Source organism: Parus major, chromosome 4 (genome assembly GCF_001522545.3).
Source record: "Parus major isolate Abel chromosome 4, Parus_major1.1, whole genome shotgun sequence".
Lineage (NCBI taxonomy): Eukaryota > Metazoa > Chordata > Aves > Passeriformes > Paridae > Parus > Parus major.
The window spans coordinates 6473471-6500679 of record NC_031771.1 but is presented as its reverse complement, the minus strand read 5'-3'; the positions used below and the strand labels follow the sequence as shown (position 1 = coordinate 6500679).

Below are 27209 nucleotides of genomic sequence, written 5' to 3'. Positions count from 1 at the left end.
CCACTTCACAGCCCTGTCACCTCGTGCGTTGTCTGCCTTTAATAGCACTGAAGACATTTTTAACTCTGAGTTCATGAAGAGTTTTATACCAGCACCATGTAAATCTTTGGTATGTTGTACCCTTCGTGATCCAATATTAAAATAAAATAAAATTGTGTGAAAAAGGGATTTTGGACTGTGTGTGCTTAATGGAAGCCAGACATTCCTAATTTGTCTGCCACAGCATTGGGCAGTGGTGAGAGGTTAGTGTCCTCAATTTTCCTTGTTCCAGCTTTCCTACAAGCCTTTGCTTTTTCCATGCACATGCTGCTCATAAAACATGCATGTAAAAAGGATAAAGGTCAGCACAGTATCCACACGATTTCGTACCACATTTCATACATATTCACAATACACAAGTGCAAAGTGTGAATTTACTCCACTCAAAAATACTTTATCTGGTCACAATTCATGAAGCCAGGAAGATTTTTCAATATAGAAATATGTGAAAAATACATCTGTATTGTCTGGAGTATCTCATGTTTTGCAGCTAAAAATCACTTCCATCTTTGCCTAGTGCTTGGGAAATGATATCAAATACATGTTATCTACTTCTTTTGCCAAGGTTTGACACAGATACTTTAACTCTTAAGGGAGACTGATTTGCTCCTTAACAGCTAGACATCAGTCACAGGATGGTTCTTTATCGTCCTTGCTCAGAAATAAATCCCATTCTTCATTTGACAGGAGGATAAAGCAGTAGGACCTTGGAGTTGCAGAAAATATTTAAATCATATTAATAACAGGGTAAATCCTGCAGTACTTACCAACTCCCTACAAAGTTTTTGTTTAGCATTTCTGCCCAAATGAAAGATTTGCCTTGTTTTTCCAGATTATGACTCAGGTAAAGAATACATCCTTTCTTCACCATTGGGGTGATAAAAATATAGCAACTGATGTACAGATAAGCAGCCCCCTTGTCTCAAAAAAACCCTGCAGAGGGAGTGCTTGATTTTGGAAACAAGAAGCCTGCAGGGTGTACTAAAGGAACAAAGTCTGTAATCCTTACTCACTCAATTTTCATTTTTTCTGGCAAAGGATGGACGTACACTAATTACTGATACAGAATTACAGTACTTGGGGAAAATAAAATAAAATAAAATAAAATAAAATAAAATACCTGCAACTGTGCTCTTGAAGGGTTGGCTGGATGGAATTCCTCCCAGAGAAATGGTGAGGACGTTCAGCCCACCAAAGTCTTGGGTGGCATGGAGAATGTCCCGGCTGTGAGTCCTGTCCACCGACAGGATGGTGGCAGAGCCATTCTTCTCCAGGAGGACTGAGTGCCACTGGCCATCTGCAGCATACACCTCAGGGATGTTCCTTTCCACTTTCCCAGCAACTCCAGCATCAGATATGTAGTGCACCTTCCCACCTTTTATCTGGTCAGAAGAACACATGATGTGAAATTTTAAAATGGTATCACATAACTCCCACCCACACATAACTGGTATGATGCCTACTCAGTACAGCTACAGTTAACATGTAGCTTTGGTGTAATAGCAAGCTGGGGTGGGTATTTTTTTTCCCCAAATAATTGCTTTGTACTAAAAAAAGCATTAATTATTTAGTATGAAACAATTGTCCAGAACTAAATGCATCACATGGCAGAAACTTAAGCAGAAAATTTGCATCTCAGAGCGGCCACCCATTCAATCCCTGGCTAATCCTACTGAGGAACCAGCTATAGGTCATGCACATGACAACGTATTTTAACCAGAGAAAGAGAAATTCTTCCTCTTTCTTCAAGGCAAGTATGGAAAATGTTTTGGAGAGTGAACAGATGTTGTCCTTGCCCAAGCAAATTGCATCCAGTTTTTATTACGACACAGTAGGAATGCATAAGGCATGGCAGGGCTTGAGCAAGAGCCCCATTTCATATCTGCTTTTTCTGCTAATTGATATTTTGCAAAAAACTTTTGTTGTATTTCAGAAAACTTTCTGAAGAGTTGCAAAGTGTATGATTTTGTGAGAACTTTCAAATAGTGCTTTCTTGAGCAAACTGCTTTAAAACTTGTGAACAGCTAGGAAAAAAAGGAAGAATATTTTGGCTTTTCCTCTTAAGAATGATGCCTCACAATTCTACTGAATCATGAGATGTGGGATTTCAAACTCTTATTATGATCCCAAAATGAGATCAGTGCAAATTCTGCACTTAAGGTGTAGGAGCTTAAAAAGAATCCCCAACATCCAACCTTGCCAGTTTCCCAAATATTGCTTAAACTTGGGTATGTCAGATGACTTCCTGAGGGTGTACAGAACTGCATAAACTCATGTAGGATGGCTCTGAAACTTGCTGCAAGTTTCCTTCGGTGCTCTGCATGTTTGGTCACACGTATTAAATGGAACAAGAGCTCTCCAACCCGCTGTGGCTCGGTCAGTCCGAGATCCGTACCCGGAGCGTGCGGGACGTGCACAGGCAGAGCCCAGCAAAGGTCATAGCCCCAGGTTTGCTGAAAGCTCTCAAAGCCTTACTTCCTTTGTTACAGGAAAAATAAAGTTCACCTGGGAAGAACTGTGAGGTGACACACCGGCTACAAGAATGCTGCGCTTGTTTCCAGAAACTGTTAAAATGTTCTGGATTTGCTTCTCCACTGATGCAAGCTGAGGACTTTGTTCAGACACTCCAGCTTTAATAGGGCTGTAAGACCACGCTCATGTCTTGGCAGCTGCCTGAATGAATGCATCTAGCACGTATTCCATTTGGATGGAGGACACAACGGTTAATATGTGCATCCACTTCATTTATGAAGGCAGTGATTTGGACTATTTGAAAATGCATTGTTTGATAAAGCTCGCCTCGTAGGCAGGATGCTTTTGTTACTGATAAAAACACAAGTAGCATGTGTCTAAACTATCACAGAGCCCAAGGAAAATCCCATCTTTACAAATGCAGCCCACAGCCTATTAAAACATATTAAACACCATTTCCCACAATCACTTATAAAAAGGTTGACTGAGCTGAATATGTACATATATTTATGTCTGCAACCTGTAATTGGTTTGTTATGTCTTACTCTGTCTTTTATGCCCCATAAAAATACTGCCTTGTATTTTAGTCTTTATGTAAACAGAAAGGAATAAACCATGCCAGACAACACCCTCCAAGCTTAAGGGAAGATTGAGCACAGAAGCAGAATTTTTAATTTCACCTTAGAAAAGACCTGTGGAATTATTTACCTGTCAGCAACTGATATTTTCCATACTAATTCATGATTCTTTAACCCTATTTCTGTATCTTAAAAATTGCACATGAGTAATGCTAACAGATTCATAAATAACACACTAGGGGCATTTGGAAAAGAAAATTTCCAGAGACAAGACTGGCCCATGGCTACCTCAACCAGGAAAAGATATGGAATGTTCCTCTTGGTGCCTTGAGGCAGAACATGTTTCTAAATTTGAAACAAAGGCTGAAGTCGACAGTATTGAGTAAAACAGATTTCTGGGTTTTATTTAAATGGCTGAGCAACTGACAAGTAGAATATAATGAAAAGGACGAACCACTAAAAACAAACATATTCCTAACTACAGGGCTGATTCAACTTTACTAATTTTTCAAGTCTCATTTGCTGAACAAATTGGGTTTTGTCTTAAAACTAGCCATGGAATGGGATGTCATTTAAAAGGGTTATGTTCTGATTAATTCCTACAGCTTGATATATGCACAGAATCATGGAATGGTTTGCCTAGGAAGTGACCTTAAAGATCATCCAGTTCCAACCACTCTGCCATGGGCAGGGGCACCTTTCTCATACAGCCTGGCCTTGAGCACTTCCAGGGATGGGATATCCACAACTTCTTTGGGCAACCTGTGCCAGGGCCCAAGTACCCCTCACACAGGAGTATGTTAGCTAATAGAGGTAAAATGTAATGCACATCCTCTACCTGTACAATTCAGAGATCCTTGAGCTCCATTTATGCTAATTTAATCTGACTGCAGATGAGCTTTCTAGATAAAGCAAGACAAGACAGGCAATTTCACCTTTAACCCTCAATGTATATCCCATTGCTTCTAACTGAATTACTTGTAATGTTCATTTGTAGGAAAATAAACTACGATAAAGACCCCTAGTAATAAGCAATCCCTCAGCCTCTTTGTTGTAGTGGATTTTGGAGGAAGCATTTTCCATCTGAATTTGACAATTATTTAATGTAATCTGCAAAAGTTTGCATCTTTCCTGGGTTAAGGATCCCTTTATGTCATAAAGCCCCCTCTTGGGTTCTTTGGAGGGAATTTGTATCCATTATTTAGTGAATCAACTGCTCACAATCTCAGTGGGTCTGATTTATTTCCACTTCTCTAGTTTTACCCCAATCCCAGCCACACCAAAACCGATTAGCTGCAAGAGGAAAAATGTGAAGGCATGGAAGTAGCCATAGGACTCATAGCTTTTCCCTAGCATGATTTAATATTAAAAACACATGGCAGGTTTTCTCTGAATGCTAATACTTTGGATAACAGGCATATTAAAAGACCCAAAAATCAAGTTATAAAATTGCCTGTTTTGAACACTGACAAGAACTGGGGACTGGCAGGTCCCTAAAGCCCAACTTCTGCACGGCAAGTGGATGGAGTGACATGGAGACCTTTGTTAGGCTGGCTTCACTGGCATCTCGGGCCACCACTGAGGGGATTACTCATCATGATACCTATTCTGGGAACGAGGAGCAGTGCAGAGGCCGTACTGCACTAGCTACAGTTAAATTACTACAGTTTTACTAACTAGCATCAACTGGGAACTGCTTGGCAACAACCAGCTCGGCTCTCCTTCCTCAAACTTCTGCATCTGGTACTAGGCAAACCTCTGCTCTCTTCCCTTGCACAGCTGGGGCTGGGACTTGACACCCTCTGCTTGCTTGTATAACTTCACCAATATTAACAATAACAAGAGTGTTTGCATAAACACAGCACCAGTGCTTTTAGCCAGGAAAGGCAACTCTCTCTCTTTTTTCAGCAATGCTTGGAGAGCTCACCTAGCAAATTCTACTAGGGGGCAGAAAAAGGTTTTTTCTCTCCAGAAGTCAAAATAATGAGATCTTATCTGCTAATATGAGCGAGGCAGAAACTTCCTATGAAATGATGTGGTAAAAGCACATGCCAGGGAAGTAGTGCAGACTTGCTTCCTAAATGCAGCCGGTGTGTCAGGAAAGCTTCGTAACGCTGACCAGGCAGGTGGAGGATATCCATGGGGCTGAAGCTTAGAAAGTGTGAATTTCTGTCTGAATTTCTCTAAAAGTCAGGGAAGAAAAACTTGGAAAGCCTTGCAGCAGTCAAGGAAACTTGGAGCTTACACCAACCCAATAAAGGGGCCTGCCAACATCACTGCTGTACTCATTTAGAGTTATGAGTAAATGGACTGAGTCATCGCCAGGAACCAAACCATTGCTTTCTCTTGAGAAAGGTAACTCCTGCAGCAATAAGCTCTTCGAGGAAAGAAAAAAACAACAAAAAACCCCCAAACAGTGTGGCATTTGAAGCATTAATTCAGCTATGTATGCCAAAATAATTTGATATTGACATTGGTCTGTGAGTAACCTCATGAATTTGAGTTATCCCTCACTTCCTAGTTTGATAAGCCTGAGCCATGTTGGTAGGAATTAATGAAAACTTTTTGGCAATCGTTTGCTAGCTTAAGGAGGGTCTGGGTTCAAGGCTCAAAAAATCAGAGGATAAAAGGCCAATAACACAATGATTTGTTCTGTAAAGTGTAATGATGATAATAACCATGGCAATGAGCACCGTTCTCGTCGCCTTAGAACAGTCACTATTTGGAGTCTAGACAAAACTGATTAGATATAAAACCATCAAGATCTTCTGATACCTTGGCCAATAGGAAGGGAATTGTTGAGAAGATGAATGATACTGGAGCAGTGCCTAGTCTCAGTTAAAGACCCAATGTTTTATAAAGGAAACAGAAAGAGTAATGGAAAAACGCGATTTTGATCACTGCACACGAGGCAGGCCAATCAAATCAAACTCTGCATTAGCTGTAATCTTACCTTCACGGTAGTGAAGTTGCTGCTTTCTTGGACATGGAGTAAAACGCCGTTCTCACTCCTTGTCATGAACTTCACCTCCAAGCGCTCCACGTCCGGGCGGCCCGCGCCAGCGCCCCGAGCCCCAAGTCTCATCAGGTAGTCCCGCTTCTTGTTGGGGCTCATGTGGTAGTCGAGCCGCCCCTTGCCTTCCAGCGACAAGGCCGTGTCAGCAGTTATATCTGGGACAAGGACAGGGAAGCGTTGAGCACGCAGCTCGTTACCGCTCCAGCCATCATCTGCCTCACCGCGACCGCCTTTCCCTCGGAGCAGAGATCAAGTTCAGAGCAGGTCAAGGGAGGGGAGCAGGAGTGAGTGGCAACTGCAGCCCCCCTATTCTTTGGCTTCCACCAGAATGTGTGTTTGAGAGTGGGAGTGTGCGAGTAATTTACTGCTGCTATCAGTCACTAGTAAATTAAAACTCGCTAGGGAACAAGTGAGGGAGTAGGGAAAAAAAAATTTGGCTCTCAGAACTGTAATTCCTTCCCAAGGATGTTACTGTTTCCATTACTGCAAGCAGGGTTTCATGATATATTGAACTCTAAGCTCTTCAGGGCAGAGATAATGACTTTCTATTTGTTATGGCATTAAAAAAAAAAGTGAATAAAAAAAGGCAGAGCACTGACTACCAAATGCTGTTAAAATTATGGCTAAATTCTTTTGTAAACCGGTGCAATAAAAGCATATAAATCAGCTAAACAATAATGGGACACGTAAAAAAACAAAGCCCAGTCATTATACTACAACTACACGGAAATAAATCACTTGGCCCTCCTGGACAATCCTATATTGATTTACAGGGCTACTCCTATGAGAGTGAATCACCCCCCAGCGTAAATGCCTTGTTTTCATTTACATTTACAATACTTTCTTGCATATAATCCACAGTCAATTTGATGAAAAGGACTTTAGTTTGGAGAATTAGGCACATGAACTCAATGTTTATGGGAAGGGGTTTTCACTTACCCTCTTACCTCCCCATAGCAGACAAATCCCTCCTACGGGATACCTTTATTTTAGTTACGGATTAAATGTTATCAGGAAGCAGGACTTTAAATGAGTGTGAGTTACCTGAAATGCGATATACAGACCAGAAGAAATTATGGATTCAGTTGTTGCCATTTTTAGCTCATGAGAGGACAAGAGTACATTGTCCTTTCATGTGTGGACTTCTAAAGTACTTTAGAGGCAACACGCCGCTTGTTTTCATTATTTTATAAAATTCATTATCCCTCTAACTAAAATCTTAATGGCCTTTGGTTGAGCCACAGTTAGGTGTATATTAAAGACAGTAAAACCTCCTCCTTACATTTTTCACAGTGCTTTCCCGTCAGTCCATCCTTGCAGTGACACTGCTGCCACGACCACTGATCGACACAAGTGCCACCATTCTGGCAGGGGCTGGTTGTGCAAGCACCTTCCAGTCTGGGACACCTGAAAGAAATCAGAAAAGTGGAGGCTGAATAAAGTGCACACGAATAAGCAGAGCAAATGTGCTGGGAAGTGTCCTCTCTTTAAATGGTATTCCCTTTCTGCCCCTCAGAGATGTAAAAACAGCTCTTTTCCCCCCATCTCTGGCAGTGTCCAAGGCCATGTTGGATGGGTCTCTGAGCAACCTGGTCTAATGGAACGTGTCCCTGCCCATGGCAGGGGGGTTGAAACGGGATGATCTTTAAGGTCCCTTCCAACCCAAACCATTCTGGAATTCTAAGAATCTCTGTAGACAGCTCAAGTTTCTAAGCAGATCCCAATTTTCAGCATCAGTTTATAGCAGTCTTACAAAAGAGGAAGGAATTCAGAGACAACCAAACTCCTACTATATGTTATGCAAGAGAGAAAAAACCCTTTTAGGCATTTTTTATGCTGCAGACTGCCAGAGCCTTTGCATTACAATGACCAGCACAAACATGGGGGTTGGGAGAGGAAGTGAGAATGAGGAAATCTGGATGGAAGACTGACATTATTGCTAGAACTGTGACTTCAAACAGTGAGATGGAAAAAACAATAGAATCGGATAGCTCATCATTTCTGAAAGACCACTTGGAGGATACGAGGGAAATTCAGTGATACTTGAGAGGCAAAGTGAGAGAACAGACATGGTGGATTAAGAGGAAACAAAAGGGAGTTGAGGGTTAGCAAACACTATGAGTACAGTCAAAACCAGGTGGAATTTATAAAGAAACCCAAGAACAGGGGCTACTCAGTTTCAGCCTGCAAAGCAACTTGAATAACCACTGACAATAGAAATGTAACGATGCTGCTTTTTTTTTTAAGACTCTGTAATCTTTAGTGAGCCTTTAATCCAAATTCACTTTCTTCCTACATTTTTCACATTTTACAGTAGGTTCTACAGTAGTTTTTTTCTGACATGAAATATCTGTTGGTGTCTGAATGGAATGTCATTCATGAGAGCTTCCTTTATTGCATAATATATATATAATATATAATATATAATATATAATATACAATATTATTTATTATACATTATACATTATACATTATATGTTATATGTTATATATTATAGATTATAGATTATAGATTATAGATTATATATTTATATTATATTATATATTGCATGTATATATTTTGCATATATAGCAGACGTACTGATCTAAGATTCCTTGGGCTGCCAGAGCCTGGCTGGGCTCCAGGGGACGTCCGTTGACAGCAAATTCCATTATGCAGCCCACAAAGTCATGGCTTTCCACCTGTCCTCTTCTCTGAAGGATGGGCTCTATGGACCTGATGCCACCAACAGTAACTCGATTTGGTTGTACATCCAGAGTCCTGTAAAAGAGGAGAAATAACCTATTGGTACCAGACACCAGGATAACGACGACAGCACGGGAACTGCCACCACCAGCTACAGCCTGCAGCTAAAATTCCTCTTCCCAAATTGGAATTTTAGTTTTAAAGGGGAAACTGAGAGATCAGTAGCACTTGAACTAACAGTTATAGTGAGTATAACTCTAAATTCACACTCAGTTGGCATGTCAAAAGTTCTGTTGACTGAGCAGTGTGCTTGAGATCACAAGTAAGGTTTTTTACCCAAGTTTATAATTGAGATTGTAGATGATACTTAAATAGCAGGAAGATGGGCTTATTGTTTTACAAAGATGTAACACCTCTGCTAGCAGGGAAAACCTGTGTGGCAGGAAACATGACTGTGATTATTGTAAGAAATAAACCAAAGTGATTTGGATTAAAGTTATTGTTATCTACCAAGATGTGACCCAAAGACTCCCGAGTTAGTTACAGTAAACACCAGAAATAAAGTTTGCTTTCTTTACTGGACACTGTTTATGAACTCAGAACTGTAACAGAAAACACCTGAAAACAATGTCAAAGATTGTCTGACAAATTATAAATACTGTTAATATTTTTTTTAACAACAGCACTAATCAGGTGATTTTATTTCCTATGTCTTTATGAGTAAGAAGAGGTGCAGTTTAAATAAATACATGACCCCAAATCATTAGGCAATAGCTATGACCCTCATTTATACCACAGTATAGACTACTTATGGCCATGCATTTCCTGACTGCCACCAGAGGCTGGGGACAAAGATGGTGTCAAGAGCTGGGGATTTCTGAGAAAACTCCTTGTTATGATCTAGTTCCATGCAGAAATTAAGCCTGACCTAGCAAGCAGCAGCACACTCAGAAAATCTGATTTGCTTCTGCAAAGATGGAAGAAACTGACACTTGGGAGCCTGATCATTACTCCAACTTTCTCTGGTTTTACAGGGAGATTTCTTCTTTACTTTTAATTTTACTCCAAAAAAAATCCCACACAAACCCCAAAACAACCCCACAAAAAGAAGAAATCTTTACCAGTCAGTTGAAACAGCAACGTTGCTGACAGTGCAGTAGCCTGGCTCCTGGTCCTCAGAGCAGGAATCCACCGTCAGGGATGCTGCCTGCAAAAGGCACGCACACAAATATGCTGAGTATTACAAGGCTTTAGTCCCCAGCCACATTCACTATTTATGCTTAAGTGTATTATTATCAAGGACTTGGCTAGAAAGGAGCACTTGTGTTTATCATGGTGTCTGAAGCAGGGTGCTTTAGACTCAACTCCACACTTGGCCAGCACTGCATGGACACCACCAAGGCATGGATACAAACAGAGAGGGAGCTAATTGCTTCACACAGAGAAGCAGTTAAACACCAGTTTTTCACATTTGGGCAGGGTTTCTTTCATATTTGTTTGCTTTACTCCTTGAAACTGAAGTTGTTTTGGCTCATACCATATCCTACTCCTGATATGGTTCAGATAATCTGAGCGAAAAGCTGCCCCCTCCAGTCACAAAGGGCGTTCCTTCAGGGGCTTTACCGTGACATTAAACATATTGAACTTGATAAAAAGCATGTTACAAAATCTGGGAGTACAAACACTGAGATTCCTAGTTAAAAATAATGGCCCTGGGAGTAGAAACACCGAGATTTCTAGTTAAAAATAATAACCAACCGCTCCATAAAACTCAAAAAGGAACCAAATGGACCGGCTTAAGGTAACCCCTTGACTAAGAGGTCATGAAGGATCTCAACTTTGATAATGGAGAAGCATCTGGACACCTAGGGTGGGACCAAGCTGATGTTTGGGGAAGTACCAGGCATTTCCAGTTCTTAGAGCAGTCTTACTCTTTATTATTATTATTATTATTATTATTATTATTATTATTATTATTATTATTATTATTATTACTACTACTACTATTACTATTACTATTATTACTATTACTATTTTTATCCCCAAACCATAAAGTCCCAGACAACAAGGTTGTCTCAGCCTGGTCTAGTGGAAGGTGTCCTTGCCCATGACAGGGGGGTTGGAACCAGATGATTTTTAAAGTTCTTTCCAATCCAAACCATTCTGTGATTCTGAGACTACCCATACAACTTATTTACACTAAAGCTACTCATGGCACTTCTACTTGTGATCTATAAAAGTCCAACCAAAGCTGTCACTAAAATCATGAAATAACTCCTGCTGGTTTAAAAATGAGTTTTTATTTTATTCCTTATTTAGCAAAGAATTGTCCCCACAGTGATTTATTAATAACAGATGCGCTGAAAAAAAAAACAAACCCAACCAACCCTGAAGGTTAGTTATTCCTCAAAACAAATTTTCAGAAAAATAAACATAATCTCCACATTGTACATTTCCTCATGTTTCAGCTAGATGTGTGGTACAGTTTTACAGCAAATTTAAATCAAACGCCACCTTTAAAAATGCCTGGGTTTATATTTTGATTTAGATTGCTCTGTGGGAGCTGAGCAAGCAGCACTGGCTATCAGTACATCATTACTCTGCAGAGGTTTTTTCTACTGCCTGCAAGTAAGTTTGGTAACAACAGCCTGTTGAAATCCCCACAGATTGTCCATGCTAGTTCCACATACACGCTGTACGCTGACACACTGTATTGACCAAATAAATTCAGAGCTCTTAGCCCTAAATCATGCCCTACAGTACGATTAAATTGTTCAATCTGCTATTTTTAATGGAAGCTTATCTTGAATTTCTTTCCATACAAATGAGCAAAGTGCTTCTCCCAAGAAATGTCAGTCTGCAGTTCCAAAGCAGATTATAGCCCTGCATAAATGAAACAATTCAGAGAAAGAATAATAAGCTGGCTGCTCTGTATGCCACCACATGCATACATATTTTTCTTCAGAACATCAACAACAAAAACTGAAATGAGTTTTTTGTTCTTAGCTCAATCAGCATAATCTCCCTAACTTGCATCGCTATGTGCTCTGCAAGCCAAGCTCCAGCCCCAGCTGAAGGGCTGGATATTTGAGAATATATTTTACTTGGACCAGAGTTCACACAATTTATTTTCTAATGTTAGTCAAATGTTCCTGCTTGTTACTTAAGCATTACTCTACAGTTACCTTGCCACATTATGAGCCTTTCTATCCTGTCACTTTGCAATAGCTCAGGACTGACAACTTAATGATTTTACCAGTTTCCGATAAAATCCCACTGTGCTGTAGGAAATGACAGATTTGGAATCCTGAAGGGGGCCTATTTTATACAGTTTTGGACACCTGGGAGACATTTTTCCTGCAGCAGAAATATCTAAGACAAAGGCAATTCTCTTCACATACTGTTTGTAAACAGCTGACTTTACTGAATAGGTTTAAACATTAAAAACAAACAAACAAAAAAACCCAACACAAAGGTGTAGGTTGTCTTAAATATTTGCTTTTAGCCTGAAGCAGTTGTAGCTGAAAATATTTCTATAAATAGCCCTTTTTATGTTCTCTCTTCTTCTATAGTCCCCTGGCACACTGACAAGTAAAACATTTTCTTTCTCTGTTTTTTTTTCCTTCAGTGTATTCATTTATTTGTTGCAACTTTTACTCTGTGCCCCTATACTTAGCCATTTACATCTTATTTATAGAAGTAACACTCTACTTTAGTTACTAAAATGGGAACCTTGTGCACATCAAGATTAAAGTGCACCTTTGGGCTTTACCATTAGGAAGCTGTGATGTAAATTATTAAATTATTTGCAAGATGCAAATTGATACCTGATATCAAAGCACATTAAACCAAAGCCATTGCTCAACATCACAATAATCCTTCATCTTGTTTGGATATGTAAGTCCTAAAAACACACTCAAATTGGATTTGCAAATCCAGCTGAAGAAGGGATTTCACAACCATAGAATCTTTAATGTTGAAAAATATCTGCAAGAGTCCAGCCACTAAGCCAGCACTGTCAAGGCCAGCACCAAACCATGTCCCCAGGTGCCACATCTACACATCTTTTTAATACCTCCAGGGATGGTGACTCAACCACATCCCTAGGCAGCCTCTGCCAGGCATTGACAGCCCTATTGTGGAAGTGCCCTTTACTGCTATTCAAGCTAAACCTCTTCTGCTGCAACTTGAGGCCATTTCCTCTTGTCTGTTGCTTGTAACCTGGGAGCAGAGACCAACACCCAAAATAAATGAGATACCAGGTCTTGCACTGTGAACTGAAATGGAGTTTCAAGACTCTGCAAGGGCTAGAAGGGAGCCACAGTGGGTAGAAGAGTTTATCATTTTTATTCCCTTCATCTCTTCTAGCTTGAAATACACAAAACAAAATTGGGAACACCACCATATACTACTGTTCTGTGACTTTAATTTCAAACATGGGAAGAATACGGAATTCCAGGTACGCCATTTCTGCCCGAGAACGGAACTGTTGGGCAATAGTTACTGATTATGGTTGGTAAATAGATTTGGTTTCATTTCTAACTCAAACACTGTGGAGTCAGAAAACTTGGCTTAGATTCAAAGACCATTTGGTTTATGTTCTGCTTTGGAAGTAGTATTAAAAAATGAGAGAAAAGGAATAGAAAACGTTTTCTGGAGAAAAACATAAAGGCAGGAAAGGGGTCAGAGTGCCAGGCACATGGCAATCAGTTGTTCCAGTTTTTAGCAGAGTTCCTCACCTCATATGCATTCTGGGGGACAAAGAGAGAAATAACTTCCCACTTTCCCCTCAAAATATTTTCTTAATGTAGCACCTTTTAACTCTTCACATGTCTAGTAAAGAGGAAAACCAGGCTCTTATAAGATTGCTAAAATCTCTGAATTAGCTCAAGGAGGTCATGGATGCTTGGAATTTTAAGTTTGTCCACTTCTATTTTCCAAATGTTGAGAAAAACTATTTTGAGGCTTTTTGCAATTATTGTGGTTAATTAGCATTCCCTGATAATCATCCCCGTAATCTACACCAGTTAATTAGCCTCGTGCGTAGTCATCTATGTCATTAATTATTCCTGGCTCTCATTTTTCACGTTGAGAGTATGGGGGCACTTTGCACATGCTTTTTACATTATACTTTATCATCATCATCCTAAACAAACCACCACAGGGCTTTGAGTCAGTCAGAACAAGGGAGAAACGAAGGAGGTTTTCCCCAAAGTTGGAGTTTCTGCTAGCAAACGCAATGCCACTAATTTTACTTTCCTCTGAGCCCGCCTGGAAGCCAACTGAAAATCCTCATCTTAGTGCTGCTTACCATTCCAGCCCGGCGGGCAATGACGGTGTGGAACTGTCCATCAGACACCTTCTTAGCTGTGGTGAGCTTGTAGGTGCCACTGCCCAGGTTGTAGGAGAACCTCATCCTCCCTTCCGCTATCTCCAGCGCCAGGAATTCCGCCCGCTCTCCCGTTTGGTTGTCGTAGTTATACAGCAGCAAGGCGTTACTCTTGATGGTGGCAAACTTGATGTAGATGTAGTTGTTGTTGGGATCCATACTGGGGAACTCCATGTAGGACAGCTCTTCAAATCCGTAACTGTTGAGCTCGCAGTGATTCCCAAAAACACCTGAAAAACGAAAAGCGAAGCCCGGAATTGGGGATTTTTTTGCTCACCGCGCATTCTCCCAGAAGCGAAGTGTGGATGTGCTCTCGACACAGTGGTGGAACCTCTAATGTACAATTAAATTAATGCACAATTAAAATCACACAACCAACAGAAGAATGCTGTTACCCGCAGCTGGGTGCTGAGGTACATTATATTCAAACTTTAAAAATCGAGTTACAAAGGACAAAGATCTATTGGGAAGCTTTTCGTTGAGCTCCGTGGCTTCTTTGGAAAACACCAAACCAAGCCAGTTTGACATCTCTGTCAAGACATGTCTGCTAATTATCATCAGGCATTTATTAATCCAGCTGTGGAAATCAATGTGCAAGTTTAGTTAATTTTTTGCTCTGTGGCTGTTATCCCAACTGTTTCTCACTGGGTGGTTCACTTGTCATACTTATGAAATAAGGATATGTGTGATTAAAATATTATGTCTTCTCATGTTTTTACTGATATGAATATTCTGGTGCATTCTACATACTTCTTTTCAGATCTCTGTCCCATAATTTCCCTTGGTTTTTCTTTTACTGCAGCAACAATGGGAAAAAAACCCTGATTTAATTTATGAAGATTAGTTAGATTTACAATGGGAAATTAATAAACCCTGAGGAAAAGTACAATGAAGGAAAGAAATGGGAATAGAGAAATTATTCCACATGTTAATAGAAAAACTTATTCAGCATTACAAATGCACATTGAGAACTATACTTTTGTCAGAGGGTTTTCAGCAACCTTAAAAAACTGTAGATGATTTCTGCACATTTCTGGGGTTTTTTATTAATCTGTTACATTTACTTTCATATTTTTCCATATGAAGAATGGCAGTTCTGGATTAATCTGCATTCAGAATCAATCTTGCTGCAATTGTGTCATGATGCCTTAAAATATCCATGTTGTTCTATGTTTTTATTGGGTTCATTCCACAAACCAAATCTGGGATAATTAAATTCTAAAAATTATGAAACTATTTTGGCACTACTATATGCTTCTCTGATGTAAAATACTGATGTTATTTACAGTGGTCTTACTCTTCAGCTCCACTAAAAGTGCCTGTTATTCATCAGGAGAGCCTTGTTAACATCATACCTCCTCCTTCAGACTGAACTTTGGATATTCTTGGTTGTGAAGGTACTTTAGCCTTGATCCAGCTGTGGTTGAGCTAAATTTCTTCTTTAGGAAGCCAGTGGTTTTGATTTAAGTATTTTAAGCATCCATTCTTACTTTTGGACACTTATATCCATCTATCTATCTATCCATCTGTATGTCTGTCTGTCTGTCTATCCATTTATCTTATCAGAAATATTCTTTCTGATTTTTAGGCACTGAGTTGTTTGGCTGGGTCTTATGTTTTTGTGCGAGAGAGAAAGGACCTCCTACTAGGAATGACAAATAGGTATTTGTAATGACCACATCACTTTTTCATTTTCTTTTAAAGAAAAATGAGTTAGTTGAACCTCTAAATACAGGCAGTTTTTCCAAACCTTGGAAACATTTTCAAACCAGAAATCATTTATGCAGATAAAAATAAATAGAAATATGAATAGGGAAAGGGGAGATGAAGAGAAGAGAAGAGAAGGGTACTTACCGAAGGGACAGTGGCAGAAATACCCCTCCAGCCCACTTTGGCAGGACCCACCATTGAAACAGGGGTTGCACTCACAGTAGTTGACAGTGGAGTCACACGTTTTCCCTGTGATGAGCAAACAAAAGCAGTTTCCAGGTCAGACTGTTCAGGGAAATAGGAAAGTCAGGCTGGTGCTGTAGGTAACGAGGTTATGAACCAATGCTGAACTCACGGCCAGGAGACAGGGTGCCAGGGACCAGCTCTGGGGTGGAGAGAGGAATCACAGACAGGATGCTGGGCTGCTCCCAGCCCTGTCATAAGCATAATGTGTGGCCCAGAGAAGGTAACCTTGTTTCTCAAGTGTATCATTGTGATTATAGGTAGTAGTGGACTGTTGTTTTAACTGAATTTAATTTTATTATTTATTTTATTAACTGGTGTCTATGAATGAAAGATTGCGCAATTAAAGGCAGTGCTGAACTGAAGAACTGCAAAAAAAGTATCTTTTTTTCTCCCCATTGAGTGCCATATGCTCATGAGTGCAAAGGAGATACAGACAGCCCTTGGTGGACCCTGCACAAGCAGGTCATGCTGAAGAGAGGCTGCTATTGTACATTATATGACATCTCTTGTTTTTCCTCATCAATTACAACCTCCTTCCTGACTTAGAGAGACCAGAGTCCTCTGGAGCTAAAAAAAGCTACCCTGGATACAGTCCTTTCCTAAGCAGACATTGTCACATGTGGTAAATATTATTCCCCAGAGAACAAACTAGAATCACACAATTCATTTCACCAAGGAAGGGAACCAAGAGAAAAAGTGAAGATTTTAACAGACACCAAATACAGACACGCATATTCTTTGTATGAAACTAAAATTTTCTTTGTACAAAACTAAAGTTTTCTTTGTACAAAACTTTCTTTGTATGGAAACATTAACTACAAAAATATTCATTTCTAAGGTTTTTCATTGCTTGGCTTTGATGAGTACAGCAACACTTCCACTACATCCCGCTCTCGGAACCTTTCACCCCTCTGCCAGCAGTGCCAGCCTTCACTGCCTGTGCTCAGCAAAAACTTAAAAGTATTCTTGTGTTTGTCCTCCCTGCTTCACTGCAAGAATTCACAAAACCAGCCACAGTCCTCCAAACTTCTGAACTTCATCTCAGCCAGTCTATATGCACAAAGCAAGGGCTAAGATTGTCTTAAAGCTTCTTTTTTGCGTTGATAATTAATTACTTTATTTCTTACACCATATGCATACGTTTAAGTTAGAAGTACAACATGAGCTTGCACAGAGGGTGTCCGTTCTTGTATGTCACATATATCTTGTAATTTTACATCTCCCATGACAGGAATGCACTACAGGCAGTCCTTAGAGGTTGCTGGTGCTTAAAACTGTAGAAAAGCAGGAGTGTGCTTTAAGAACTCTGCTACCTTTTTCAGGGTTTAACAACCTGAGTCACCCAATGAAGAAAACCTCTTGGTTTTTCCCCCCCCGCTTCTAGTTTTCTGTTTAACCTACAGTTTGCAAGCAGCTCTTCCATGTGAGCAGCAGCCCTCCATGTGTGACTGCAAGCGGGATGGAAATGGAGCGCTGGAGGATTCCTGCGGTTAATACGTCACTTGTAGATGCACCATAAATCCAGGAAACTTTTCCAGTGTCTGAATCTAATTATGCTTTGGGGGCATTTATTTATGTTTTATTCTCTAATGGGCATGACTGAAGGATGAGCTAACTTTTTATGTGAGATTTTGCTGTTTTCTTTGTTTTCAATTTATGGTCCGTAGTAGAGATCCTTGACTTATGAAGGAGAGCACATAGCAAGAGTGAGACAGACATGCTTAAAATAGCTCAGCGATGCTGCTTAGTTTTCCCAAAAGTCAAGTGTAACTAATAAGGCTTACTCAGATTTTTGCAGTTCAATCTAACTAAACACTCCTCTTTTTCTCAGCTAGCAGTAAGGCTGGCACATTTGCTGAGTCAGCAAGAGAATATGGATATTTATTTCAGCTGCACTTTAACCAGTGTTATAACAGCATCTTTATGCTTAACTGTTGTTTGAAGAGTTCTTGAAACCAATAGAAGTGTGCTTAGAATAACAGAACTATGGAATCATAGAATGGTTTGGGTTGTAAAGGGCCTTAAAAAACATCTTGTTCCAACCCCCTACCATGGGCAGGGACATCTTCCATAAGACCAAGTTGCTCAAAATCCCATCCAAATTGGCCTAGATGAAAATTGAAGTTAACTGAGTTTATAGATCAATTCTCAGCTGAAATTCTGAAAGATGCAAGGTACTCATTTCTGCATCAGAAAGATCTTTTTCTAAAGACCATGAAAATTAGGAGAATGCTGGATAATTGGTAACAGACAGCATTCAACATTTATCATTCATCACCTCCAGCTGATGCTATCACAGGCAGGGGCTTATGCAAAAATCTAGAGTTCCTCAGACTTTTTTTTTTAAGTGAAAAATGTAACAGGAACAGATACCAGCTGCATGCTCTTGAGTTAAGATTTCAGCTGATTTGAGAGTTACTATTTTTGTGGTTCTCTGTGTCCATCTTTTAAAGTGGCTGTTCTAATATTCTAATTGTTTTTGCATTTGAAACAACTTCACAAACCTACATTCCTTCATCTTAATGAATCCTGGAAAACAGGAAATGAAGGGTTCAAAGGAAGGGCAGACAACTACTGTAAATCACCAAGCATATTCCCTCCAGAAAGTGATTGTTTTAAAAACAAAACCTGTTCATCATTAAGAGATATAATTATAACAGATTGTTCAAACCCTAATGATGTTGCTCTGAGGTAATCAGTCTTTATAATCCTATCCAGCACAAAGAATGTCATTACCTTTTGCAGCATGATGAAGTGAAATGCAGCTGACAAAACATAGTAAATCAAGGAAAAGTAAGACTCTCAGTTTTCAGGTATGCCATTATAAAGGTCTACAGCTCATGTACTCTAATTTACAGTGAACAGAGAGTCTGTCCCAGAAAATACTAATTTCTACTTGCATGCACTACCATGTAAAAGACATTTTTTTATTTTTTTTTACCAAGCATGCAAATTCAATTATGAGACTGTATTTTCATTCCAGCAGAAGCAGCAAAGCTATGTCTATGTGGAACTGAATTAGAAATCCACTATTTTGGATGAGTCTTTTTTGTTGCTGTTGAGGCACTCAAAGCTTATATTCATGAAGAAAGAGTTTGAGGCTTTATTTTTACATCCACTGTGGCTATCTTTAATCACATATGAATGCAAATTAAGAGCCCAAGCAGCTGTGTTCTCTTTGTGTTGGCAGTATAATAATGACTTAATAGCCTCTATGTCAAGCATTCTCAAACAATCAGTACACTGATATTTGTTTGCAGAACCTATTGAATATTTAATTTGCAGAATTTCAAATATGCTTTTGCAGACATAAAATGTCTAAATATACTGTGTGTTAATTTTGTTCTTATCTAAGAAGCTCTGTTAATATTAAACTCCAAAGATATTTTGTCTTTTAATTACACTGGTGCCATTTGTTTTCTGTCTTGATCAATTAATCTCAGGAGACTGTAATAACTCTTGATTCTGCAATGGCCAACTGATTAAACAACATCTGACTCCCAAATAGAAATGTCTGCCTCAGTGGCAGTCTATTTTAAGGTTATTTGTGTTGACAAGGAGTTTAAGAAAGCTTCTATCAGATGCCAAATTTAATTCATGGCATGAAAGAAATCCAACACCTCAAACTCTAAGAGTCTCTCATCACATTCTCTTAGTAAAAATACTCATCTTTTTTTTGAACTTGTCACATGCAGAGCTTGATTTTTAGCTGACATAAGGGTTGAGCATTAAGGTGCGAGCTTGAATACCAGAAGAAATCAGCTGGATGCTTCATAAATGTTTCAAATTACAGTCCAGAGGCAGACACTCTAGTTTGCTGCTAGAGTTAATGAAGTGTTTTGCTTCACTGCAACAGCAAACACATGCCTCTGTACTCTCTGGTGCTAATGACTTCAAGAGTTACAGGGCATAGGTGCCCTAGAATTATTTTGCCATGCTCCTGGCAAAATAATTTGATGTGCTAATACAACATGAAATAAACTCCTGGATTGGTAACTTAATTAGAACTGCTTGTCAATTAACAACAGTTGCTCCTGACCTGAGGCTCACAAGCGTATTTGTGAGGTTCATGCTGAAGATCTCATCAGCATCCTTGATGTTGCACTCAATATGCAACCACTGCTGCAGCTGTGGTTTAAATTTACTGGTTAAACCTTTACTTCTAAATTAATTGACTTTCTCCTCCATTCTCTCTAGCACATATCTGCTTTAAGTAAAAAACCCAGAGGAACAGCAGATCCCCTGATCCCTCCATGGATTACAGGTGAGTTGTGGTGGTGGCAAGTCCCACAACAGAATGGACAACAGCTGTGCTGAGCTGGGCTGCCCTGGGGCTTCTGGAATACAGAAATACTCCTTAGAAAAGGCACTGAAAGCCTTACCTAATCTCCTCCAGTTAGAATTTTTTTTTTCTGATTTCTATAAAAAGTCACTATAAGCACTGGTTAAAATTGCTCAGACCTTCCTTAAATATCCTACTCATGGCAGAAGCAAAGGCCAGCTCTCTTTTCTAGCATTACAGTGCTGTTGTGTTTGAATGTGTAATAAATATCAGAGAAGAAATACACAGAAGGGGTAGGAATGCTGCAGACATTTCTGCGCTTAATGAAAAAAATAAATGACAAAGGGACAAAATACAAAACAGAGAGGTTGACCATTTTTCCCAAATTCTTGTTTTTCCCATATCCTTCATCTGTTTTCTGTCCTGCAAGTAATTTGGGGCAGAGGCTGATTTTCTTGCTTGGCACACTTCTAGCAGACTCGAAATGCTCGCACAATATGCATAACAATAACATGTACAGAAAAATCATACTTAAGCACTGGAAATGGTTTCCACACATTTAAAAAATGTAAATAGCTCTCGCAAAAAACTTTCTGTTCTAATGCAAATCAGGTAAGAGAGATTTGCCTAGAGAGAGAACTAAAATAAAATAATACTGCAGGTACCCGGTCTTCTGAGTTTTCACACTATTTACACCTCATTTTGCATGACCTCTTCATCTACTGGGGATGCTTGGGTTCAGACAATCTTGGGTGAAGAAGGCACATCTCCACACTCACCATCTTTTCTGGACTGTAAGGCATAGAGGAGTAAAAGCATACCTGTGTACCCGGTTTTACAAACGCAGTTGAAGCTTCCTGGGAAGTTCTGGCAGGCAGCACCATTTTTGCAGGGGTTGGAAAGGCACTCGTTGATGTCCCTCTCGCAAGCCATGCCGGTGAAGCCCTCGGGGCAGCTGCAGGAGAAGCCCCCCACCAGGTTGTGGCAAGTGCCGTCGTTGTGGCAGGGCGACGGGAGGCACTCGTCGATGTCGGTCTCGCACAGGCTCCCGTCGTAGCCCGGCAGGCACCTGCACATGAAGGGCCGCAGCGGCTCGTTGGCCACGATGATGACGGGGACGCTCTCGTGGGTCCTCAGGGCCGGGCTCACCGCCAGCCTCCTCAGGCAGCTCCCTCCGTTCTGGCAGGGGTTCTGCAGGCACCAGTCGTAGTCCACAGCCTCGACCCGCACCCCGCTCTGGCGGAAGAGGACGTCCTTGATGCTCTCAAAGAAGGTGGCCACCCCGCTGGGGTTCACGTACTGGTTGTTGCCACGCTTGACGGCCGCCATCAGGAAGGTGTGGTTGCTGTCCTCATACAGCCCGTAGAGCTGGATGGCCGTGCCCAGCCCCGTCAGCTGGGAGCTGGCGATGCGCAGGAAGTGCAGGTAGTGGTTGTTCAGGAAGTCCCGCACGCTGTGGGCGCTCAGGCGAAGGAGGACGCTGTTGTCGATGGTGGCGTTGCTGAAGCCCGCAAAGAAAATCCGGACGCTGCTGGTGACAGCTCCGTGTAGCCCGTCATTGCTGAGCACGGCCAGGTCAAACGTGCCATCCGTGGACCTCGCCTGCGAGTGCAGCTCACAGGTGCCCCCGGGAATGCTGAAAAGGCTGGTGACTCCTGAGGTGAGGGAGCACTGGAAGCTGTCTAGCACGTCTGGATCCTGCGGCTTTACGTTGCCTAAAATTCCACCTGGGAAGAGGTTGCCATAATAATGAACAAAGATTTCTACTGTTCTGGGCTGAGACGGGTTGTCGTTTTGGTCTATTACCTTGATCTGCACAGTTCCTGTGGATGACATCTGAGGAACGCCAGAGTCTCTCGTAATCACTGAGAGGTAGAAATCGCTGATTTGCTCCCTGTCAATCTCCCTTGTCGTTGTCAGGACTCCAGCAGTGCTGAGGCTGAAGTAGCTGGTGGCAGGGCCAGTGCTGAGCAGGTAATATGTAAAAGGACCTTGGTTGGGAGGGAGGTCGGGATCTGACGACTGAAGCGTCATCACCAGAGTTCCTGCGCGGTTGTTCTCCAGGACTTCTCCTTGGCTGGTGGACAAGGTAGGGCCATTGTCGTTGATATCTTCCAAAGTTACCAACAGAGAGGCACTTCCTGTCGCAGATGGCGTTCCCGAATCGATGGCCAGCACGGACAGGTTGTAGACAGGCAGCGTTTCTCGATCCAGCTCTGCAGTGACCGTCACCTGTCCTGTCTGTGGGTTGATGGAAAAGGCGCTGTTCTCGTTGCCAGACCCAATGAAATAGGAAAACCTGCTCCAGCTGGGGACAGAATCTGAATCAAAGGCACTGACGAACGTGACATGGGTGCCTGGAGGAACACCCTCGCTGATCCGTATATTGTAGGTTCCCAAGGTAAAGACAGGAGGATCGTTGGCATCCAGGACTGTGATATTAACAGTTACTTCATCTATATCTGCACCACGAATGCTCCCCAAATTTTTTGCAAGGACTTTCAAAGAGATTCGTTCTTCCTTTTCTCTGTCAAGAGGTCCTGAAACATAGATCTGGCCACTTTTCTCATCTATCTGGAAGCCCTTCTTTCTGCTGTTGCCAAAGATGAGGTAGTGGACTTCTCCATCAATTCCCATGTCGCGATCACTTGCAAAAACTTCACCTACAACAGTACCTTTGGAGGCTGCCTCTGAAACCTCAAAATAATAAAGCTTGGACACAAAACGGGGCACATACTCATTTGTGCCTTCTAACTGGATGTTGACAGTAGCAAAGCTGCACCTCTCTTCATCTGGAACATTAAAAGCCTTTACTGTTAAATGGTAACTCTGCTTTGTTTCATAATCTAGGAATCCCTGGGTGGTGATGGTTCCCGTGTTGGGGTCAATGACAAAGAGGTCACTGTCTGAGGACTGGATGGCATACGCAATCACGGCGTTAGATCCAGAGTCAGCATCAGTGGCGTTTAAACAAATTACAGTTGTCCCACTGGGGGCGTTTTCTAAGACGGTGGGAAAGTACTCCTCAGGGCTGAATGCTGGGGAGTTATCATTGACATCAATGACATTAACAGTGACGCTGCAGTAGCCTGTTCGGGACACCCATCCTCCATCCGTGGCAGTAACAACCAGCTCGTGCTTTTGGTGTAACTCAAAATCCAGTGGTTTGGCTAGCGTCAGTGTACCGGTGGTTGTATTAATAGCAAAGATTCCAGCTTCATTTCCAGAGGAAATATTGTAGCTGATTAATCCGTTCATGGCAGCATCTCTGTCCCGTGCTGAAACCGTCCTGACCACTGTTCCAACAGAGTAGCTCTCCGGGATAGTAACGCTCATGCGGCTCTGGGAAAACTCAGGTGTGTGGTAATTTTCTTCTGTCACCACTATTTCAACAGCTACCTCGGATGAGAGTGGGGGATTACCCTTGTCCTTGGCTTTCACTTTAAACAGGAAGTTTTTGTTCAAATCAGCCATTAGTGAAGATGACACAGAAATCCAGCCTGTACTCCTGTCCAGTCTGAATTTATTAGTTTTGCCTTCATCAGAAATGAAGTACTCCACTTCAGAATTCAAGCCAAAGTCCTTGTCATCCACGGCAGTAATTTTAATTAAATTAGTGCCAACCCTCACGTTCTTAGTGACAGGAGTGAAATATTTAGGAGCGAGGAAGAGCGGAGCGTTGTCATTGCTGTCTACTATGTTTATGGTGACGGTGGTCTCACTCACTAACGGGGGACTGCCCCGGTCTGATGATGTCACGATGAAGCTGTGCCTGTTGATGTTGACATTGCTGGAACCGCTGGAGTTTTGGTACCTCAAGTACTGCTTGTTGAAAATCTCTCCTGTGCTCGCGTTAATGCGGAAGAACTCGGACTGGGATTTTATGAAGTAGAAGACTTGACCATTGGACCCTTCATCTGGATCGGTGGCTGACACCTGGGTGACCTTTAGCCCAATGCCAGGAAGCTCGGGACACTCCAGGTAATAGGATGGTTTTGTAAACCGTGGGGCATTGTCATTGACATCTGTGACAAATATGGTGACATCTGTGCTCACCGTCCAGCCCGAGTCATGTGCAGAGACCCTGATTCTGTAGCGGTCGGTGTCCTCCCTATTCAGTGGTCTGCTGATGGTGATGTCCCCGGTGCTGGGGTTGATGGTAAACGGCAGACTCGTATCCCTTATGGAGTACCTGCTGATGGCGTTCACCCCAATGTCCTCATCTGATGTTGTGACTTGCGTCACTGTAAAACCCAGAGGTGCATTTTCAGGCACAGAAGCACTGAATATCTGTGAAAACCTTGGAGCATTGTCATTTTCGTCTAAAATATTAATGATAACTTTGACAGTCGTGCTCTGGAGCGGAGTGCCTTTATCCGAAGCTTTTATGGTTAGTGTGTACTGAGACAGTTTCTCCCTGTCCAAGGGCCGGACACTTCTGATCTCACCAGTGGCTCGATTGATACTGAAACTGTTCTCAGTATTGCCCTCAATTATTTCATAATTCAGCTGTCCATTTAGACCACTGTCTCTGTCGACAGCAGCCACCGTCAGTATCTTCCGTGGGGACAGGTTCTCCGCTATTTCCGCAATGAAAGGATCTTGCTCAAACTCTGGCATGTTATCGTTGACGTCAATCACTGATACTTCCAGTTTCTTGTATGAGGAAAAGGGGGGGAAGCCCGTGTCTCTGGCCTCAATCCACACCACGTATTTCTGTACGGCTTCGAAATCTAAAGCCCGCCCAACAGAAAGCTGTCCTGTCACCTGGTCCACCAGGAAGGTGCTGCCCAGGTTACCGCTGGCGATGTAATAGGACAAGGAGCCTCCTCTGGCTGAAGATCCAGAGATGGTGGTGACAAGTGTCCCAACTGCTTGGTTTTCAGGGAACGTGAAGGTCTCCTGCTCCGCCTGAACACGAGGAAATTTGGCTTTGTCCACAAACCTCACGGTGACGGTGGTAGAGTCTGTCTTGGGGTACCGGCCGCCATCCCTCACGTGAACAGAAATGGTGACTTCGGACTCTCCTGCCAGTGGTTTTGCAGCCAGGATTGCCCCCCTTGCTGGATCAATGTGGAATTTCTCAGAGTTCTTCCCCACGAGGGAATAATGGAGCTCGGCATTGGAGCCGGCATCTGCGTCGGTGACAGTCACGGCAAACACGAATGAGCCTGAAATGGAGAACAAAGCTAGGTCAGTCCCTTCATGAATGCACTCACTGTGAGAAACATGATCCCAGCCTTTCACTAGGAAGCACATGCAGGAGCAGCACGCTCTTCCTCAAACTGCCCTGAAAACTAACTGATTTTTTCACAAAAAAAGGGAGTTCAGCAAGGGGCAGGCGAGTCTGTGAGTGCACAAGACATGCACACAGCCAAAAAATGTTGAGTTGAAAAATAGGACACTGCAGTCAGAGTGATGGACATATAGATCTCAGTAACTGGGAAACAGACCTGCAGCTTTTTGGAGGCCTAGCATCCTGCTTCTAGAACATTCACACAATAAAAACCATAAACCCAGCAAGACTGAATGCTATTTTGATTTTTAAAATTACTCTTAGCCTATTTATCCATGAATAAACTTCACCCTGGAATTCAAGGACTGTTAAGGTTACATAAGTGAACATAAGGCAGCATCCATGGACATTTACCCTACACCACCATCCCCTGCAATCCCTTCTCTTCTTATTCCCCAGATGCTGCTCCTTTCTCCCCACTGGCCCCTTACTTCTAATTTTCTAAGAGAACTCCAAGGACAGTAACTATGAGGACTGCATTTTTAAAAGCACACTGTTAAAACAGAAATACAAAACCATTGCACACTAACATGATTACACTCAGACTTTTCAGTCTTTTCAGAACATAAATCTTTTGAATTTGTGCTTCACAACAAGCTTGACTGTATGGGCACCATTTGCACCATCCTCTACATTTGCCCACTTGCAAGGAGAACCCAGGGTATTCTTCCTCTCCAGACTTAACAGATGTAATGTCTTTCAAATTTGACACTGTCCAACCAATTTGCAGAACACTTTTGATGTTTTACTGTTACAAAAATTTAGAAAATGCCCAGTTTTGTATAAAAATCATGCTGTTTTCAGCCTCTTAAGGGAAAATCATTTACGGGCAGGAATGACTTTGACAGCATCCCTTAAAACTATACTTCATGTCACTATTTGTCATGTGCAGCGATTTGTACTCCAGGGGCAGGAATATTTAGACAAGAACAGTATTCAAACCCCTGTGAGAAATGGGACAGGAAGAAATGAAGATTTTGTGCTTCAGTTACTCAAATTATAATATTAATATTATTACCGATTCCCCTCTTTAAACTCGATTAAAAAACGCCAAAAAGAAATGAAAGTTGTAAATAAGTAGATACATCCCTAGATTTTTGCTAAGTTAAAAACAGAATAAACATAGCTTAGGTTTCTGGTTATAAGGGATTTTATACAAAAAAAGCACCCAAAAAGATACTGCCAAAAAACATCAGGTCAACCTATGTCTACTCCTTGTGAAAAGAATTTAAAGAAACACCCCAAAAACAACCAAACAAAGGCACTGGTCAGATTACATGAAGTTTCACCAATGCAATAATAAAACAATTTCATAACGTTATTCTGGAAACAGAGAAGAACTGTAAACATATTCATTCTTCCATAAAAAGAAGAAGTATTTGCAATTGTTTAAAATTAAGAGACAAAATCCAAGTCATGGAAATAAGCTTTTTTTTTTTTTTCTGTTAAAAGAAAATTTATTTTGTAAACCATTCATCATGGAATCCTCTCTGTA

At 41.4% G+C, this 27209-nt stretch overlaps 1 protein-coding gene across 1 annotated transcript in view; it reads right to left on the bottom strand.

The window, feature by feature from the left end:
- The window catches only part of FAT4 (FAT atypical cadherin 4), a 123293-nt gene that overhangs the window by 4368 nt on the left and 91716 nt on the right, over positions 1 to 27209 (bottom strand). Inside the window, exons 9-16 of the mRNA XM_015625570.1 lie at positions 21240 to 25589; positions 16035 to 16139; positions 14103 to 14410; positions 9913 to 9998; positions 8687 to 8866; positions 7388 to 7512; positions 6043 to 6260; positions 1160 to 1421 (exon numbers count right to left, since the gene is read on the bottom strand). Of these exons, the coding sequence (XP_015481056.1) occupies positions 1160 to 1421; positions 6043 to 6260; positions 7388 to 7512; positions 8687 to 8866; positions 9913 to 9998; positions 14103 to 14410; positions 16035 to 16139; positions 21240 to 25589 (5634 nt within the window). The remainder of the gene's footprint in view (positions 1 to 1159; positions 1422 to 6042; positions 6261 to 7387; positions 7513 to 8686; positions 8867 to 9912; positions 9999 to 14102; positions 14411 to 16034; positions 16140 to 21239; positions 25590 to 27209) is intronic.